Genomic DNA, 21,340 nt, shown 5'->3' with positions numbered 1-21,340 from the left:
GGGCCACCAGCCACGGTATGCAGACAGCCTGCCTGCCTGAGTCCTGGTGTGCCGCAGGCTGGGACTCGGGAGCAGGTTGTCAGATATTTGTCCTGCATTTTGCCCTCCCCCCCCCCCCGTCATTGGGGGCCCCATGCCACTGCACGGTTTGTTTCATGGTAAATCTGTTCCTGCCTGCTAATACATCCCAGAATGATGTTTGCTTTTTTGCAACTACGTTACACTGTTGACTCATATTTAGCTTGTGATCCACTATGACCCCCCAGATCCCTTTCTGCAGTACTCCTTCCTCAGCAGTCATTTCCCATTTTGTATGTGTGCAACTAGTTGTGCCTTCCTAAGTGGAGTACTTTGCATTTGTCCTTGTTGAATTTCATCCTATTTACTTCAGACCATTTCTCCAGTTTGTCCAGATCATTTTGAATTTTAATCCTATTTTCCAAAGCACTTTGCAACCCCTCCATGCTTGGTATCATCCACAGACTTTATAAGTGTACTCTCTATGCCATTATCTAAACCACTGATGAAGATTATGAACAGAACCGGACCCAGAACTGATCTCTGCAGGATCCAATTTGATATGCTTTTCCAGCTTGACTGTGAACCATTAATAACTACTCTCTGGGAATGGTTTTACAACCAGTTATGCACCCACCTTATAGTAGCTCCATCTTGGTTGTATTTCCCTAGTTTGTTTATGAGACGGTCATGCAAGACAGTATGAAAAGCCGTACTAAAGTCAAGATATAGCACATATACTGCTTCCCCCCATCCACAAGGCATGTTACCCTCTCAAAGAAAGCTATTAGGTTGGTTTATTGCTTTGTCTTCATTCCTTTTGTGAAATGTTCAGTTCCCAGGGGGTCAGGCGGGATTGTACTCAGCCTCAGCCTTTGCCACCACAGACACACTGCTCTTTTTAGGCACTAGCTCAAGCTGGGAATCACATGTCCCAGGCACACCCTTATATATATATATTCCCAAGGACCCTCGTGCTCTGTGCACACCATTGATCCAGGGAGTTAGCAGCAAGTTGCCATACATCATCCTAAATAATAAGCGTCAGTGCAGACTGAGTTATTGCAATCTCCCTGAGGGATTTCTTAGAGAAGGGATCAGAGTATTTTAAACATGTAAATCTTATTTAGGGTTTTCCTAGCACTGGTCTTCTTCATCCTCCCCACTACCCTTAGACAGTATCTTAGGGAAGATACAGCACTGTGATCTGCCCTAAGGACCTCTCAGAGTGGCAATCAAAAGGGAGAAAGTTAAGGTTTTGTGGGATTGTGGGGTAGGAGACCTGACCCTAACCGTGCATTTACTTTCATTGAATGTTATGGTTCTCTAATTTTTGTACATTGGTTGAGAGTATTTCCTGGTTCTCAGAGGTTTCTGGTTTTGGCTGCCATGTTTCATGTTCTGAGAGAGTACAAGGCACTTTTAAGTTAAGTAATCTTAACTCCCCCTCAATAACATGGTCATTGTTGGTTGGTTTGTTTGTGTTAGTGAATAATTTCTTATCTGCCTCTAATCTGCAGAAATTCCTTGATACGGCTCCTGAACAGGCTCTTTCTTCATCTCTGTAATGGCTGAGGTCTTTTCTACCCATTCTGAATTGTATCCAGTAAAGTGAACATAATATTTTACTGTTCTGTATAATATGGATCTGTAAGGGTTGATTTGTAATAGTTACTTTGTGTCAGGGACTCTATGGGTCTTGTCAAAAGACCACTGAAGTTAACTTAATCAGGTCCTATATGTATTACTTTAAAGAGGAATAAGAAAAACATGCTAATGAATGTTTATGCATAACATCAAAAGGTCACACTTAGGAGACATTCAATATTTTATTAAATGCAGATTAATATTCAAATAAACAATGGAACAGGGAAAGAAGGAATATCAGAATTAGGGATGTAAAATTTAACCGGTTAACTGCTAAACTTGATGCTTTTCGGTTTCAGTTCTGCTGCCGCCCCGCACGCCCAAGGTCCCAGCTGCCACTCCGCACACCTGGAGTCCCAGCTGCTGCCACACACACCTCTGCACCCAGGGTTCTGGCTGCCAGCCCTGTGCCCAGGGTCCTGGCTGCCAGCACCGCCAGAGGGACTCCACTGTCAGCCCCGCACCCAGGGTTCCAGCTGCCGGCCCCACACCAGGGGTATTGGCTGCCAGCCCCACTGCCGGAATCCCGGCTGCCAGCCCCGCTGCCGGGACTCTGCTTCCGTCCCCGCACCCAGGGACACCAGCAGCAGTGGGGATCCCTGGGCACAGGGATCCCCTGCATGGGGTGGTAGCGGCAATCCCCAGCACGAGGCCGGCAGTGGAGTCCCAGCGGTGGGGTCGGCAGCTGGGATTCCAGCCGTGGGGCTGGCAGCCAGGGCGGCTGGGCTGGCAGCCAGGACGCCAGCAGCAGCAGGGATCCCCAGCGGGGGATGGAGGGGGTGGCATTGGGGATCCCCAGCGTGGAGCAGCAGTGGAATCCCGCGTAAAACATGGGGTGCTGCAGCACCACCCCCCAGTTCCCCGGTTAAACATTTAACCGTTTAACCGATATAATTTAAATTGGTTACACAGTTAGGTTTTTTACATGCTATTTACATCCCTAATCAGAATTAACATACAACAGTATGACTAAAACCTTGATAATATTCAAGGGCATCCTGGCTTAAAATAGGAAGCTCAGTATTGTTTTACCATAGTTCATCTTTTAAATGATGCACTGACTTAGATAAAAACTATATTACCACATCAAAGGAGAAAAAGCATATCTTCAGACAAAGGGTGGAAAGAGAAGATGAGACATCCCTTTTGGCCCACACAAACTTTCCATTCTTGCTTACGCTAGAAAAAAATCAGTTTCTGGCAGGTGGTGCAGTTGAATTGGTGCTGCATATAGTTTTAACTGCAAGTGCAGCTGATGCTCTGTCTGCCTAGAAGAGTTTTTTTTTCCATATAACCTAAAGTGTGAATTTAAACAGATACAGCTAAACTGAAATAACCCACAGTGCGAACACTCTTAGTCCAATATAAGAAGGTTAGGTGGGGAAGGCCTTCTGGAGGAGAGGGTTGCTTATGTTTCTTGGGAAGGGTTTTAAACTCAACTGCCAAAAGCTATTCTTATATTAGAATATGAGTGTCCATACAGGGCATTATACTATATAATTATATTAAAATTTTCCCATGTAGACAAGGTCTGTGGACAAATCATGGTCAGCAAACCATGGTTAAAACCTGTTTCAATACTCAAATGGTACTGTACATGATTTGTCCTGATCTGCACTTACAGCTATGTTCAGCTGTACTAGTTGCTGACACCTATTGCTAGCATAGGGAGCATTTTGTAGTGTAGAAAAATCCTCAGATACAAATGCTGGAATGCTAGGTGACAGCTTGTTAAGGCAAAGAGAAATTCTGTCTCTCAGAATGATCAGTTAACAAGGGATAGCGCACCTTTTGCAGTGCTTAGTTTAGTTATATTTATCATCTATTTAACTTTTGTTTGTGGTTTTCACTTTGTTTTCTATACTATGTCAAATCAACTTTGGCTTAATTTAACCACAAATAGATGTGGTGACTTCACTGGGACAATCTCACTTAGGGCATGTCTACGCTACAGACTTAAGTCAACTTATGTTAGGTCTACTTACAGCCTCGGCAGTAATTACTGCACACTACCCTCCTTCTGTTAGAGGTGTGTGTCCTCATCAGGAGCACTTCTAGCAACTGAAGAGGGGCCATGTGGGGGGCTGAGAATCAGGGCTCTGAGCACTTCACACCTCCACATTGGGAGCCCAGCTGTCCCTTCTCCTCTCCCCCGGGCTCTTGGCTCCCTGCTCCCAGCCAGGAGTGGGGGGCAGCACCCGTGCTTCTCTGCTCCCTGAGCAGGGAGCTTCCGGGTAGCAGTATGGAACCGTGAAATTGACAAGACAGCCAACAGCCAATGTAAGTAATGCAGTATCTACACAGACACTGCATCGCCCTAATTACACCGACATAAGCCCTATGCCTCTAGTGGAGGTGGAATATTATGTCGGTGTATTAGGGCACTTACGTCGGCAGGACAAGACTGGTGTGTACACTGACACAATTAGGTCAACATAAGCTGTTTTAGGTTGACCTAACTCTGTAGTAAACACCAGGCCTTAGTCACCTCAGAGATAAGGAAAATAACGTCTAAACTTACGGGCGATAGTATTAGCAGTGAGCATTTGGTCAAAGGGCTGCCATCCCCTCCCCACACAGTAGTGCCAGTTAACTGCCATAGGCCAGTATGAGTAAAGGGAGAGACTTACAAACTGAGACATGCCTAGCCGGGCTATACTATCACTAGCTTTTCTATATAGGCTTAGATCCATTTATTGCCTCCCTTGCAGGTTCCCTGGCCCTCTCCTGCCCCGAATACAGCCACCCCTGCAGTGATTCCCTGGTATGTTCCCAGATCTGCAGATATCCCACAACAAGCATTATGCTTTCAAGAGATAGTACCTAGTTTTGGCCAAAGTTGAACTAATTTAAAAATAAAGTTACTATTTGAGATGACTGGTACAAAGGCTTTTCAACATCATGTATTTGCAAAGCATCTCTTTTTATTGATGTACTTTCCTCAGAGACATTGCAAAAATACCAATAGAACAGTACTTTGAAAAATATCACACTATATAAGCAGCTCTGATAGGAATAGAACAAAGGTTCTGTTGTGGTGCTCCACAACAGAACAAATAAGGAAAGAAAAGGTAAGCGACACAAAAAAATCCTCACTAATTGAAAGAAGTGGAGTAGAGAGACTATAATCAGACTTTTCATATGTTTGTTTCAACTGGGTGCTCTTTACATAGAACAGAGAGTTAATAACTAAAGATATGCAATCTAGGCATGCCTAGTGACTAGTCATTCCAATAAATACATATTGCATAATGGTATGACTGGATTTCCTGACTAAGTATGTCCAGCCCCTGAAACGTTTGTGTCCTACTTCGGGAATTTCCAAAGTGTTATGCAAATTGGTGCCAGCAGCATATCCAAGTTATGTGGTTTCACTTACAAACACATATGGAAATAAACTGAGTTTTATCCCAGTTCCTGTTTTGTCTCTCCTGACAAGGAAAGCTGGCAGCACAACCTAACTAACTTAATTATTTCTAAGAGAGTCTGTTTCTCCCAATCTTAAAACTTAGGTCGTAAATAAGTGAGGCCAAAAATAGTCTAGGCTTGGTTTCACAATGGCAAACCTTCATCTGCTGATAAATGAATGTTGCAATCAAGAATTTCCAAAACACTACGTAAAGGCCAGTAGTCGTCAGCAAATTATGCAATTTCACTTCTGGTTTATATTAGTACATACAGGAAATATACTCCATAGCTTTTACTTCATATAGTGACCTGCTCAGTCATCTTGATCAATTTTAGGTTCAAATATAGTATTTTTATATACATATGTATATGACAATGAAAATATGCTTCACTAAAATGCTGCAGAGCCTGGCTTTTGTTTGGATTGGAAATCTTTAGAATGTTTGATGACAGGTACTAAAAATATTTCATAAAATTATTTTACATTTTTATTATGGCCCACTGGTTAATCATGATTTTTTCCATTTGAATTGTAGCTGTACAACACAATACAAATAATGCAGGTGATTTTGTTTCCTTACAAAGTCTCTTAAAACACAAGTTTCTGTCATGCTGGATGAACTAAAAGGCTCTTTTAGTGTAATTTTGAACATGATCTAAACCAGGGATCTCAAACACGCGGCCCGTGGGGTGATTTTGTACGGCCCGCGAGCCCCTCGCAGCCCCCTAGTGTTTACCACAGCGGCCGGACGAGCACTGGGAGCAGGGCAGGCTCCCTGGCTGCCTGCCCTGCCCTCCGCAACTCCAGGAAGAGGCTGGAATGTGGGGAAGGGGGGGCGGAGGGGCTGTGTGTGGCTGTTACTTTAGGCAGCGTCCCCAGCAGCTCCAATTGGCCGGGAACGGGGAACCAATGGGAGCTGCTGGGGGCAGTGCCTCAAGCAACAGAAACGCACAGCCCCTCTGCCCCCCCCCTTCCCCATGTTCCAGCCTCTTGCGGGGGCAGGGTAGGCAGGCAGGAAGCCTGCCCTGCCCCCGGTACGCGCTGGGCCAGATCCTGCCCCCCAAACCCCTCCTGCAGCCGAACCCCCTGCCGCACCCTGACCCCTTGCCATACCCTGCACTCCGACCCCCTGCCTCACGCCGCACCTCTCCTGCATCCCAACCCACTGCCCTGAGCCCCATGCCGCACTCCTCCTGCACCCCGACCCCTGCCCTGAGCCCCCCCCGCACCCTAAACCCTGACCCCCTGCCCTAAACCCCCTGCCGCACCCCGCACTCCTCTTGCACCCCAACCCACTGCCCTGATCCCGCTGCTACACCCTGCACCCTAACCCCCTGCCCTGAACCCCTGCCGCACCACACACTCCTCTTGCACCCTGACCCCCTGCCCTGAGCCCCCTGCCGCATCCTGCACCTTGAACCCTTGCTGTACCCCTCATCCCTCCTGCACCCCACACCCCAACTCCCTGCCCTGAGCCCCCACCTCACCCCATGCCCCTCCTGCACCCCCTGGGGGCAGGGAGGGGGCAGAGATGGGGTGGGGATTTCGAGGAAGGGGTTGGAATGGGGGCAGGGAAGGGGTGGGAAGAGGTGGGGCCTCATGGAAGGGGTGGAGTGGGGGCAGGACCGAGGGCAGCGGGGGTGGGAGGGAGGTGTCAGTAATGCGGCCCTCGGGCCAATGTACTAGTCCTCATGTGGTCCTCATGGTCACTTGTGTTTGAGACCCCTGATCTAAACAGAATTCACCAAGTCTGTTGTATAGTTACCACTTATGCAACATATCCACAGCTTGTTATGCTCCTGTCTGTTTTAGGACATGGCTGTCTTACAATTCAAACCATTATAGGGCCCCTATTGCAACCTAGTTTTATTCTGAAGTGTAAATTAAATCTTAACTCTATTACCAAGCTATTCTAAAGTCTTGGATAGTCCAAAGTTTTAGCACTGTTCAATCATATGGTCAAGATCTTATCTACACTATAGACTGGAATCAGATTATAACCAGGTCCCTTGACATGGTTCTATTTAAAAAGCAGATGGGCCATCAGTGACACAGATGTATTGTGGGTCAGATGCTGAATTACTATCTGACGGTAATTTCCCATACAGCCTTTTATGTAGAACATTGCACTTTTGTGTTGCAACATGCAACAATGCTGAATATATGCAACTGGGGCTGGGGGAGAGGACACCTTCCTCTGAACCAAGCTGTTGGCCCTGCCAAAGGCAGGATATGAGATTTGGTAGACTAATGACCTGATCTGGGTTGTCAAATCCTACATTCTTAAGTTTTGAAACATTCCTTTTATTACCATATTCTCTTTATCTACTCTGACAGACCATGTGTAGCCTAAAGCTGACTCACCACTGTGTTCACTTTGTAAGTGTCCCCACACAGGCCAAATTGGTGAGATAATTGATTAAGTACTAGGTTATTAACCAGTTAACAAGGTGTTCCAGCTCTTCAGCTGAGGACACTTAAAAAAGAAGCAGAAAGAGGAAAGAGGAAAGGGCTAGAGAAACCCAGGATCTCAGGGAGGTGACCACTCTTCCCTTGTGCCTAGAGACAAGTTAAAAAAGCATTATGTGGGAAGGCAAGGAGTGGTATAGCACATTGTAAATAAAGCCCCTGGTGGTGAACTAGGGTGACCAGATGTCCTGATATTAGGAGCTTTGTCTTATATATGCAACTATCCCCGCACCCTGAAAAAAATAGGGTCCTGATTTTTCACACTCTCAGGTCACCCTATGATGAAACAATGCAGGAGTGTGTGAGGACTGTTTGTGGAGAGGAATCCAGGGTGAGGGAGGCTTGCCCTTTGACTTTCATGTTCCATATTTATTAAAATTTATAGATGCAGCCATATAGCTTCCAATGGAATCACTTAGAGCTATATGTGTGTAGGGGGACAGAACTGAGTTTTATGTCATCACTCTTGTCCCAACCTTTTTTCTCTTTTCATGGTTCTAACAACATGATTGAGACAACTTTCCATTTAGAAAGCCAAAGATAGCACTGCACACGGGAGGATAAAAGCACTGAATTTTCTTCTAGGGAGTCAAGCATATTTCACAGATATTGCATCACCTGCTCCTATCATATGAGGCATCAGAAGTGGTGCTCATGAACATAATCCTCAGGAAAAAAATCTAGGCAGCTAGATTAATTTTCTTGTCTCCTTATAAAAGGTTTTGATTTATGATAGCACTCAGAACTGCAGTAGCATTATTTTCTTAAACAGCTTAGAACGTAAGAATGGCCATACTCGGTCAGAGCAATGATCCATCTACCCCTGTCTCTGACAGTGGCCAGTGCCAAACGTTTTTCATTGGGAGTGAACAGAACAGGGCAGTTTACTGAGCGATCCATCCCCTATCATCTAGTCCCAGCTTCTAGCAGTCAGAAGTTTAGGGACACTCAGGGCATGGAATTGCATCCATGCCCATGTTGGCTAATAGCCATTGATGAACCTATCTTTCAGAAACTTATCGAGTTCTTTTTTTAACCCATTTATAGTTTTAGCATGGTCATAGTTTGGAGGAATGCAGGGGGAGCATTCCCACCCCACCCCCCAACAAAGGGAGGTGTTACAAGTGGTCAAGTGACACTTCCCTCCCTCTCACCAATTTCTGCAAGTGGGAGAGCTACCCTGCAGGGTTTGCTCTGCTCCGCCTGCGGGGGGGGGGGGGGTGACTTTGTCCTTCCCACACTGCACCTCCTCCTCCCCCTACCCCTGCACATTTCAGCTCATGGAATGCGGGGCGGGACAGAGCAGCTGTTCTCCTAAGCTCTGGGTCACTCCCGCTTCCTGGTCCTAGTGCCCGCCTGTTTCGTGTACAACAATGAGTGCGGGGGGGGGGGGGGGGAGGGAAGAAGGGCCGGGGGAAAAGGGGTGGGAGTAAGAGACAATGGGATAGGGCAGGGGGAAGAGAAGGGGATGGGATGAGGCCAGGGACAGTGGGGAGAGGATGGGGAAAAGAAGGGGATAGGGAATGGGTGTGGGGAAGCAGGACCGGGCATGTGGCATCCCCTTGACAGCAGCAGCCCCAGCAGGCAGGTGGCTGCAGCAGCACTAGAGCAGCAACATCACTGCAGCAGCTGGTCCCAGAGTAGTGGCCAGCAGCAGCTGGGGCTCCCCCATTAAGCCAGCCTGTCTCCCCCAGCACCAGGCGGGGGAGAAAGCCAGTGAGCCAAGGGAATTGCCTTCAGCAAGCACGTGTGTGTATGTGCACACGCACACTTTGCCCACCCCAATATAGCAGTCAAACTATGCCTATGAGTTTTGGCCTTCACAACATCTCCTGGCAACAATTTCACAGGTTAACTGTGCATTCTGTGAAATATTTCCTTGTTTGTTTTAAACCTGCTGCCTATTAATTCATTGGGTGATCCCTGGTACTTGTGTTATGTGAAGGGGTAAATAACATTTCCTTCTGCATTTTCCTTTTCTAATTCTTATATATAGAGAGAGAGAGATGGGGTGATCAGAACTGCATGCAGTATTCAAGGGGTGGGCATACCATGGATTTATAGAGTGGCATTATGATATTTTCTGCCTTATTAGATATCTCTTTCCTAATGATTCCTAACTTTGTTAGCTTTTTTGACTGCCACTGCACACTGAGCGGATGTTTTCAGAGAACAATCCACAATGACTCTATGATCTCTTGCTTGAGTGGTAACGAATTAATTGAGAGCCCATCATTTTGTATGTATAGTTTGAATTCTGTTTTCCGATTTGTCTTACTTTGTATTTATCAACATTGAGCATCATCTGCCACTTTCTTGACCAGTCACCAGTTTTGTGAAATCCCTTTGTAATCCTTTGCAGTTAGCTTTGGACTTAACTGTTTTGAGTACTTTTGTATTGTCTTCAAACTTTGCCACATCGCAGTTTACCCCTTTTTCAAGACCATTTATTAATATGTTGAACAGCACTGGTCCCAGCACAGATCTTCGGGGGACCCTGCTATTTACCTCTCTCCACTGTGAAAACTGACCATTTATTCCTATCCTGTTTCATATCTTTTAACTGGTTACTAATCCATGAAAGGACCTTCCCTCATATCCCATGACAGATTACTTTCCTTAAGAGTCTTTGGTGAGGAACCTTATCAAAGGCTTTCTGAAAGTCTAGGTATAACTTAGAGAATTTTTTCACTTGACCAGAGCTCGGAGAGCTGGGAAGCAATATCCATGGGATCACGCTTTCCACATTTTTATTGACCCTCTCAAAGAATTCTAATAGATTGGTGAAGCATGATTTCCCTTTACAAAAGCCATGTTGACTTTTCCCCAATATATTGTGTTCACCTATGTGTCTGATAATTCTGTTCTTTGTTATAGTTTCAACCAATTTGCCTGGTACTGAAGTTAAGCTTTACTAGCCTGTAATTGCCAAGATCACCACTGGAACCTTTTAAAAAAATTGGTATTACATTGGTTATCTGCTACTCATCTGATAGAGAGGCTGATTTGAGTGATAAGACCAACGTAAAGTATTAATTTAGCTTCTCCGCAATGGCCATGTCTTCTTTGAGTGCTCTTTTAGCACCTCAATCATGTAGCGGCCCCACTGCTTGGTTGGCAGGCTTCCTGCTTCTGATGTACTTAAAAAAAAAATTGCTGTTTCGTTTTTGTCTTTTGTTGATTGCTCTTCAAATTCTTTTTGACCTGCCTAATTATACTATTACTTGACTTGCCAGAGTTTATGTTCCTTTCTATTTTCCTCAGTACGTTTTGACTTCCACTTTTTAAAAGATGTCTTTTGGTCACTAGCTGCCTCTTTTACTCTATTGTTTAGCCATGGTGCCATTTTTTGGCCCTATTACTGTTTGTTTATTTGGGATGTATATTTAGTTTGAGCCTCTTGTGATGTTCTTCAAAAGCTTCCATGCAGCTTGCAGGCATTTCACACTTGTGACTGTTCCTTTTAACTTCCATTTAACCAGCCTTCTCATTTTCATTTAGTTCATTTTTTGGAAGTAAAATGCTACTGTGGTGGGCTTCTTTGGAATTTTCCCTCCCTACAGGGATGTTAAATTTAATTACATTATGGTCGATATTACCCAGTGTTTCAACTATATATCTTGAACCAGATGCTTTGCATCCCATAAGACTAAATCATGAATTGCCTCTCCATTAGTGGGTTCCAGGGCTAGCTGCCCAAGAAGCAGTCATTAATGGTATCCAGAAATGTAATTTCTGCATCCCGTCCTGAGGTGACATGTTCCTAATTAATAGGGTGGATAGTTGATGTCCCCCATTATTTTGGGGATTTCTGTTTTTGTTGCCTCTCTAATCTCCCTGAGCATTTCAAAATCACCATCACCAGCCTGGGCAGGTAGTTGGTATGATGCTGGCAGACCCATTGGCCTCAACTGAACACTGGCCAATACATATTAGAAACCCAGTCTGGCTCACCTGTATGTTAGTATTGTTAAGCTTATAAGAATGTATTAAGATTTTATGAAATGCTTGCAAGACACTGCATGCACTAATCTCACTTATAACACCTGTACCCCATGTTATAAGCTGATATTAAGTGTTTGTATTGTAATCCTCTGTAATTGTGGCATATGAACTCATTCCACCACCATGAACTCTGGGAGGAAGGGGATGAAAACCCCTAACACGAAGAAAGTATCTTTATGCTGCTTGGACTTTGGGAGGGTATGATTTCCAAGCATATATTATAATAGCTGTGTGGCTTAATCAGAGTGAAGGGACTAGGCAGGGGGTAAAAGACAGGATCAGAGAGAGAGACCTAAACTGTACAGGGAATTGGAGGCAGAAGCAAAGAGCTTAAAGTTAGGGAAGAAGGTGAGAGGAAGCGAATGATGGCACTTGAAGAGGGTCTGAATATAAGCCTGAATAGTGAGCAAAGGAGACCACCTTCTTGGCAGCAATTTGGTCAGATTGAAGGAGGGCTAAAGTGAGTGTCTGGGAGACAAAGAAGAGTAGGTTTCAGAGTAGCAGCCGTGTTAGTCTGTATCCGCAAAAAGAAGAACAGGAGTACTTGTGGCACCTTAGAGACTAACAAATTTATTAGAGCATAAGCTTTCGTGGGCTACAGCCCACTTCTTCGGATGCATCCGAAGAAGTGGGCTGTAGCCCACGAAAGCTTATGCTCTAATAAATTTGTTAGTCTCTAAGGTGCCACAAGTACTCCTGTTCTTCTTTTTAAAGAAGAGTAGGTTGCAGTAATCATGTTGAGCAATAATTGGGGCCTAGACAAGGGTTTTGGTAGTAGGTATGAACTAATGAATTTGAAATAATATAAAAGAAGGAATCTTGTAAATTTCAAATTGCTATCAGGCACAAAGAACTTGACAACACAGGAAGTAAAAATAATTTAGCAGCAGTTTAAAAAAAGGGGTGGGGGGGAGAGAACAATACATATCATTCATTACAATCTCTGTACAGAAAGAGCTACTAGAACATGAAAAATTCCAACAAGAACTAGGCAGAGAAAACCCCTACTCTCCTTTCAGCTGAGGGAGTCTAAAAGGAAAGTCCCTGTCTGAAAATGAGTAAGCAAAGAGCTCAGCTGTCATAAAGGAAAGAGGAACAAAGTCAATGGGTACTTTGACTTCAGCACTGTTCATTTTCAAGTGATGTTAGCCAATAAAACTTGTTGTTGCTGTTTGGTTAGATTGTGAAAGTTTGTTGCTCATGTTAAGACACTTAAGACATTTGGGTCTCATTTCTCCACATCAGGAAACAGAGCAGCCCCAAAGCAGCAGAGATGGGACCTGCTAAGACAGCAGAAAAAGAACAGTTATCCTTTAGTGTTCTCCTGTCTGCCTTCAGACTGCAGTCCCTATGCTTATAAGTGCTATGCAGATAAAAGCAGTAAATGCAATGAGCTTTTTCTTAAAAATTCCCATTGCTGTTGTAGCACCAGCACAACTCTAGCAATGCTAGCACTAGCCTAGACCAATTGCCACTATAGTACCTCTGTGTTGTATATACTTGGTCTGGGCAGGCCTAGACCACACTGTGTTTTTAACACCAACAGCCAGTTGATACTAATGATCCTGCCATTGTTATCAAAGGTGAAGCTGCACAAGTGCTACAGTAACAGTGAGAGAATTCAAGGGGGAAAAGGTGCAAACAAGACTGCTGTCTCTCTAAGTAGGAACAAACTGGTTCTTGTAGCCATATCTTGTGTCCTGAGTGGTAGTGAAGTAGAACTCAGGAAGACAACTCAACATGGATACAAAATTTGTATCTGCATCCAATCCACAAAAATGGTCTAAAAAAGAGCCACCGTGGCTTAACAACCATGTAAAAGAAGCAGTGAGAGATAAAAAGACTTCCTTTAAAAAAGTGGAAGTCAAATCCTAGTGAGGCAAATAGAAAGGAGCATAAACACTGCCAAATTAAGTGCAAGAATGTAATAAGAAAAGCCAAAGAGGAGTTTGAAGAACGGCTAGCCAAAAACTACAAAGATAATAACAAAATGTTTTTTAAGTACATCAGAAGCAGGAAGCCTGCTAAACAACCAGTGGGGCCCCTTGATGATCAGATACAAAAGGAGCGCTTAAAGACGATAAAGTCATTGCGGAGAAACTAAATGGATTCTTTGCTTCAGTCTTCACGGCTGAGGATGTTAGGGAGATTCCCGAACCTGAGCTGGCTTTTGTAGGTGACAAATCTGAGGAACTGTCACAGATTGAAGTGTCACGAGAGGAGGTTTTGGAGTTAATTGATAAACTTAACATTAAAAAGTCACCGGGACCAGATGGCATTCACCCAAGAGTTCTGAAAGAACTCAAATGTGAAATTGCGGAACTGTTAACTAAGGTTTGTAACCTGTCCTTTAAATCAGCTTCTGTACCCACTGACTGGAAGTTAGCTAATGTAATGCCAATATTTAAAAAGGGCTCTAGAGGTGATCCCAGCAATTACAGACCGGTAAGTCTAACATCTGTACCGGGCAAATTAGTCGAAACAATAGTTAAGAATAAAATTGTCCGACAATAGAAAAACAAACTGTTGAGCAATAGTCAACATGGTTTCTGTAAAGGAAAATCGTGTCTTACTAATCTATTAGAATTTTTTGAAGGGGTCAACAAACATGTGGACAAGGGGGAATCCAGTGGACATAGTGTACTTAGATTTCCAGAAAGCCTTTGACAAGGTCCCTCACCAAAGGCTCTTATGTAAATTAAGCTGGCATGGGATAAAAGGGAAGGTCCTTTCATGGATTGAGAACTGGTTAAAAGACAGGGAACAAAGGGTAGGAATTAATGGTAAATTCTCAGAATAGTGGTGTTCCCCAAGGGTCAGTCCTCGGACCAATCCTATTCAACTTATTCATAAATGATCTGGAGAAAGGGGTAAACAGTGAGGTGGCAAAGTTTGCAGATGATACTAAACTGCTCAAGATAGTTAAGACCAAAGCAGACTGTGAAGAACTTCAAAAAGATCTCACAAAACTAAGTGATTGGGCAACAAAATGGCAAATGAAATTTAATGTGGATAAATGTAAAGTAATGCACATTGGAAAAAATAACCCCAACTATACATACACTATGATAGGGGCTAATTTAGCTACAACAAGTCAGGAAAAAGATCTTGGAGTCATCGTGGATAGTTCTCTGAAAATGTCCACACAGTGTGCAGAGGCAGTCAAAAAAGCAAACAGGATGTTAGGAATCATTGAAAAGGGGATAGAGAATAATACTGAGAATATATTATTGCCCTTCTATAAAATCGATGGTACGCCCTCATCTCGAATACTGCGTACAGATGTGGTCTCCTCATCTCAAAAAAGATATACTGGCACTAGAAAAGGTTCAGAAAAGGGCAACTAAAATGATTAAGGGTTTGGAACGGGTCCCATATGAGGAGAGGTTAAAGAGGCTAGGACTCTTCAGCTTGGAAAAGAGGAGACTAAGGGGGGATATGATAGAAGTATATAAAATCACGAGTGATGTGGAGAAAGTGTATATAAGGAAAAAAGTTATTTACTTATTCCCATAATACAAGAACTAGGGATCATCAAATGAAATTAATAGGCAGCAGTTTTAAAACAAATGCAAGGAGGTTCTTCTTCACACAGCGCACAGTCAACTTGTGGAACTCCTTACCGGAGGAGGTTGTGAAGGCTATAACAGAGTATAAAAGAGAATTGGATAAATTCATGGTGGTTAAGTCCATTAATGGCTATTAGCCAGGATGGGTAAGGAATGCTGTCCCTAGCCTCTGTCAGTCAGAGGGTGGAGATGGATGGCAGGAGAGAGATCACTTGATCATTGCCTGTTAGGGTCACTCCCTCTGGGGCACCTGGCATTGGCCACTGTCGATAGACAGGATACTGGGCTAGATGGACCTTTGGTCTGACCCGGTACGGCCTTTCTTATGTGGATATCTACAGATTTAAGGGCTCTACTCATGAACATGCAGCTTGTTTCTAATCTCACCTGTAGGTAACATCCATCATAATGAAAAAAAACCAACCAATAAAAAAGACCCTTTTACATCCATACAGCCCTGTTTGTCCTGTCATATTCAAATACCTTGAACAGTTTCAAGAAACTATAAAGGAATTGATTTGCCTATCAAAAAAGTGCTGCCATCTGTGGAATACAATCCAGCATTAATTCTGTGCTATTGAAAGCACACCAATTGTTAGGAAGAGAAGCCAAGAATTATTTTCTCTACTGAAAGTAAAGTTCAGGTGAGAAGAATTTGGCGAGAATAGCCCTGCTTCATATGAAAAGCGCAATGAAAGCTTTAATAGCCGCATGCAGACTAGCACAGTAACTCCTATTAGTATGCTTGGGCACTGGTTCAACACGGTCTTGATGACAAGAGTACAAGAGAAAGTTACAGTGGTTTGATATTCAGGATTTACTACATTCCAAGGAACCAGTGAGAGATTTAAAATCCAATTATTTGCTACAAAAGCAGGCAAAAAAAAATCCCATTTTCCAATAATACAGCACTAGTATTTTATGACATAATACTAATTAAAACCAATTCTTTGATTGCCACTTTAACATCTTCCCTGAATTTAGTGGCTGTCATAACTATTAAAACTAAAACCTGTTTTCCAGACATCTTAACACAGCTGCAAATCTTAGCTTCTACATGAGAATGGAGCTATTTTTCAACTCTAGTAGCGCGTAAAGTATCAGATGCTTGAACTATCCCATAACTGAAGTGGAGAAAGCATGGGGGCAAGCAGAAAGGCCTAATTTAAAGCAGGAATACCACCTAGTTTGTTTTAAAAGGTAAATGATTTTAAACTGTTATGCTTCTGAACAGTTCTACAAAAACAAAGAATTAGTATATCCCGACTACCATGGTTCCCTCAACCAAAAGAAGTCTTAGAGGCTCTTTGAGTCCCATTCTGCAACTGTTTCCATGCAGAAGAAGGTCGCAAATGGCCTAAAAAAAATTAAGGAAAATGGACTGTAGCACCTATGGAAAGAGTTGTGAGGAGACTAGAACTCAAAATATCTCAGTCTTTACCTAGAGTGGAAACCACAGAAGGAGAAAAAATAGCAAATATCTTTATTTAAGTTTAGTGAAACTATTCATTGGTATTTCAGAAGAAAACATTCAACAAAAAGAGCAGTGGAAAAAGCCACCCCTCAGCTCAGAGATCAAGGCAGATGAGCATAAAGTGCTTTCGATGGGAGGCAAACTTTCCCCGAATATCAATCCTGGATCCCAATAGGACCAGCTCCTGAGCTGCCGCATGCCGAGGTGTGGTGTGTGTGAAGGAGCAGCACCTGCTGCAGATGGCTTGTTGGATTAGGCACATGGTGTTTGAGCAACGTGGGCCATCGGCTGAGGGGTTACGGCCGCCCCAGGGTGCTACTTGCAGAGCCCCTCTAGCCGCTCCAGCATGCCCTTCATGTCACGGATGCGCCTGGCCAAGGCCGGCACGGGCTGCATGGCCAGGTCCAGCTCCTCGCACCGCGCCACCAGTGTGTACATGGCTCGGATGCTGGTGTCCACGGCCTCGCCCAAGCTCTCCACGCCGTCGCGGTAGGTCTGGATGCAGCCCACGCTCAGGGCGGTCAGGGCCTGCAGGCCGCAGTGCACGCTGCGCAGCAGCTCATCCACCTGCGCGGCCACCTGCCCGGCCAGCGCCACCAGGTCCCGCAGCGCCGCGGGGTCTACGGGGGGGATGGCGCTGGCGGCGGGCGCGCTGCGCTGGATCTTCCGCTGCAGGTTGCTGGCTACGAAGTGGGTGAGGAGGCCCTCGCGGCGCACGCTGCCCTCCAGCTCCAGCGCGCTGGCGATGGTGGCTCTACGACCCCCCGGCTGCCGCGCTCCAGCGCCGGTCGCTCCGCACTCCAGGCTCAGCGCCTCGAGGCGCCGCTCGGCCCCAAGCTGCTCCTGCTGCCCGGGCCCCTCTGCTTCCGCGACAGGAACGCGGCACCCCTCCGCCATAACCGCCACGGTCCCGCGCCCTCCTCCCCCCAGGCGCTCGTGCCCGCGCTCGCCAGGACCTGTAATGAGAAGGCGTGTGTTTCCTCAATGTTTATGCCTCTCTTGATTGGCTAGAGTGTAGGAAAGGGGCGGGACCCATTCTGTTTGTGTCCCATCCCATTGGCAGATGCTTACCAAAAAAAGACGTGACTCGTTCGGCTTATCGGTTTCCGGGTTGGTCTGTTTTGAGGGCAGGGGGCGTGCCGCGTTGTGTTTGTCTCTCTTCTGATTGGAGGAGATATGACGAGGGCTCGTCCTGCCGTGTTTGTGTCTTTCTGGATTGGCGAGGGCGGGCCTATTACGGCTTCAGTCTCTTCGGATTGGTCATTGCCAGAAAGAGGCGTGTCACTTGCTGTGCCAAGCTGTATTGATTGGTCCGGCAGCGGAAGTGGGCGTGTGCCTCTCGAGTAACAACACTGGGGCGCTGCTCGCCGTTCCTCTCACTCCCCCGCCATGTTCTCCTAGCAGCGGATCTGGGATTTCACCACCATCGAAGCCTACAAAGTCCCTGCGGACGCTGTGCGGCCACTTCCCAGCGCCCTCTCCTCTCCCCCTGCGCAGCTCCGAACACCCGACTCCCGCCATGGTCACCACCACGGCGCCGCCGCCCTTCCTAGCCCGGCTCTCGGCAGGCACCGAGGACGCCTGGCGGCTACCCCCCAGCCTCTTCCAACGCCTCATGCGGGGGGACAACAACTGCGAGAACCAGCCCAGCTGCTGCCTGGCGGGGCCCGGGGGTAGCGCGCGGCCGGCGCTGAAGCGCGTGAGGCGGAGAAAGGGAAAGATCCGGCCCACCCCTTCGGGGCTGCTACCGAGCCGCTACCAGCAATACCAACAACACCGCGCTGGCCTGGGCAGAAGGGCCCCGCTGGGAGCCCCCGGCCCGGGAGACATTCACACTCTCCCAGTACCAGCTGTCCCCACCGCCCCGGCCGAGGAGCCCCCCAAATCGGCCCCTCCGAGACCGGCGCCCAGCAAGCCCCTGAGGAAGGAGGTATGGGGGGGTCCGGGCTGCGAGCCCCGGGGAGCGGTTCCCATTCTCCCCGTTTCGGGCGGCGGGGGGAGGGGAAGTTTCCGTTACGCTCGCGCTCTCTCGGGGCAGGGAAGAGGTGCCGCTCGCGCTGATTGGTTCTGGGAATCCACCAATGCGGTTGGCGGCTGCGCCCAGCAACAGCCGGATTTAGCCTGGTGGCCGCGCGCCCGGGGGTGACGTGTGCGGAGTGCAGCGCCCCATGGAGGCGCCCGGCTGCCACGGTCACTACAGCCGCGCCCCCGCCTGGATGGGGAGGGGGGCGCTCAGCTCCTGCGCTGGACGGGGTCCGGGCCGGAGCTTTCGGATCCCCCCAACCCCAGAAGCGCGCTGGGCTCCCGGGGACTAGCGGAGTGGGAGTAGGGTGACCAGATGTCCCTATTTTGTAGGGACAGTACCGATATTTGGGGCTTTTTCTTATATAGACTCCTATTACCCCCCACCCCTGTCCTGATTTTTCACACTTGCTTTCTGGTCACCCTAAGTGGGAGGGAGTGACGGACAGCGGTAGGGCGATAAGGGGATATCGCTTTTCCTGGCTGGGCCAGCGGAGGGACATTCCCCTGTTTCCCAGCACCCGGCTGTGCTCTTTGGCGGCAGAGTCCTGCATTATTTGAATGTCTGTCTCTGTCTCTGCAGTTCTTGAAGAACAAGATGGGCAAGTCTGAGAAGGCTCCCGCTCCCCACTGCCAGCCTGTTCACAGCGTACACCTGGGTGAACAGCCCAAGAGTAACAAGCAGAAGAGCAAATGTAACATGCCGCTCACAAAGATCGCATCTGTGAAAAAAAATGAAAGTAACTTTTGGCAACTTTCCGTGTCGCCTGAGATAATTGAAAAGCAAGAGAAAAAGCCGCTTAATAACACTGAGAACTTCAGAAACATGAAATCAAAGAAACCCGGTTCTCCGACTGAAGTGAACCAAAAAGAAAGTTATGCTGGGGCAAAGTTTAGTGACCCGCCATCTCCTAGTGTCCTTCCAAAGCCTCCCAGTCACTGGGTGGGATGCACTGTTGAATATTCTGACCAAAATAAGGAGCTGATGGCAGTCCATTTAAAAACTCTCCTAAAAGTTCAAGCATAACTCGAGATTTATGGGTAGTTACAAAGAGGACTCCATCCATGAAATTGAAACTTGCCTTGTTGCAACATGAAGTATAAAAGGACTGTCAAGTCTTATAATCACAAACTTTTGTATTATATTTTTTATGGCTGTGTAAATAATGTACATCATGTAATATGTGTATATTCTTGTTCATACTTTGAGAGGTACATTTTAGTTTTGTTATGAAAGGATGTATTTTGCACTGCCCAAATGGTAGGTGTTTTGTATATAAAATATGGACAGCTTTAAATGTGTGCTTGACACTTGAAAAGACTTGACTAATTTGCACAAGGTAATGAAATTTTGAAAGGAGAAAACAGCTCTTTAATCTCAAGGTTCAGAGTCAACTGTGAACGGCTTAATGCACTACTGAAAAGTTTTGCAATATGTGGCACAGTCCATTGTAAACATGGAGTTTTCATCCAGATGTGAATTGTTGCTCTCTGCTCTGGAAATAATATCTGGAATTCTTGTTCATTCCTTTGTTACTAAGCTAATTTTTGAATTTGAGTAAAGAATCTAACCCATCAATTTGAGCACTGCTTACTTCCTAAAAAGGAGGATCAGAGCTTTTTTGCCATAAATACAATTGGTTACTAAAAAAAATAAAATAAAAATAATTTGGCCTCCCCTTAAGCATGTCTGTCTCTTGTGTGAATGTATTATATACCTAGAGGTTTTTTAGCTTTCATTAGTTTTGAAATAACATTTCAAGCTCTAACAGCCCTTGTACCAGATACATGCCAAATGAAACCTTAGGCAGTAGTCACAATAGCAATTAATTTGAAGTTTTGAAGGATGTGGTTTTAAAACTTTCTTCAGTTAAGTTTGAGAATTATAACTGTATTAATAGTGCAGCACTCAAATCAAGGCTGTTACCATCTATGTAGTAAGAACAGTCATTAAAATTAGTTCGAATTAAAGAGCACTGGTGTGAGGACAGTGTGGCACTAAGAATGGTTTGTAGGTGACTGCTATCTCAAGCCAGGTAAGGAAGAGAATGGAATATCTGAAAGTGCTTTTAGGATGGAAAATTCAATTTGTCCCAGTTTGTAGGCACTTCTGAAAATTTTACCCACTGGTTATTTCTGTCATCTGGTGCCTTGAATATACTAAATCAGTTGGAGATGTAGGGGTCTGAAAAAAGAAGCTACTGAAGGAAGTTGCAGTCTCAATGGAGTAAAGAAGTTTTATTCTTCATTGTAAGTTAAGGCTAACTGTTAAACATGCATATGGGCTGTCTGCACGTCAGCTTCTACTGCTGATAACACAAGATTCACTTCCAAAGTTACTGTATTCTAAGACTTCGTTCAGAATAACAATACTAGTTAAAATGATTCTGAACTTCTGAAAAGTTTAGAACTAAATGGGGGAGAAAAAGAAATTCTGCTATTTCATTTGTGGAAATAAGCATTAAGATAAAAGTTCCTGTATACTTGTATTATATTTAGCAATCTGTTCTGAACTGATATATAGTAGAACTTCAATTTTTATCAATTTTACAAACCACCAGTTCTATGAACCATTTTTCCCAATTTTTGGGGGGTGGGGGGGAGAATCACTAGCAAAAGGGAATGATGAATAGGTCTACATCTCTTCAGATTCTGAAGTCTTCAGTATATTGGAAGTTGGTTTGAAGGACAAGAAGAAAGTGGTGTAGCATAGCATAGTGATGTTTC

At 45.4% G+C, this 21,340-nt stretch overlaps 2 protein-coding genes across 2 annotated transcripts; one reads left to right on the top strand and one right to left on the bottom strand.

Annotated features, from left to right (window-relative positions):
- Positions 1–16,583: 16,583 nt before the first annotated feature.
- LOC117875112 (BLOC-1-related complex subunit 6-like) lies at positions 16,584–17,895 on the bottom strand. Its single transcript, XM_034766052.1, has one exon. The coding sequence runs from the start codon at positions 17,486–17,488 to the stop codon at positions 16,907–16,909; it is 582 nt and encodes a 193-aa protein (XP_034621943.1). The 5' UTR covers positions 17,489–17,895; the 3' UTR covers positions 16,584–16,906.
- Positions 17,896–17,960: 65 nt separating this feature from the next.
- On the top strand, positions 17,961–20,297 carry PNRC1 (proline rich nuclear receptor coactivator 1). Its single transcript, XM_034766051.1, has 2 exons — positions 17,961–18,521; positions 19,197–20,297. Exons 1-2 carry the CDS (start codon positions 18,111–18,113, stop codon positions 19,638–19,640), a joined length of 855 nt encoding a protein of 284 aa, XP_034621942.1. The 5' UTR covers positions 17,961–18,110; the 3' UTR covers positions 19,641–20,297.
- The last annotated feature ends 1,043 nt before the right edge of the window (positions 20,298–21,340 follow it).

Source organism: Trachemys scripta, chromosome 3 (genome assembly GCF_013100865.1).
Source record: "Trachemys scripta elegans isolate TJP31775 chromosome 3, CAS_Tse_1.0, whole genome shotgun sequence".
In the NCBI taxonomy this organism is placed as follows: Eukaryota; Metazoa; Chordata; order Testudines; family Emydidae; genus Trachemys; species Trachemys scripta.
Note: the sequence above shows the minus strand (reverse complement) of the source record. Positions and strands in the feature narration are given on the sequence as shown.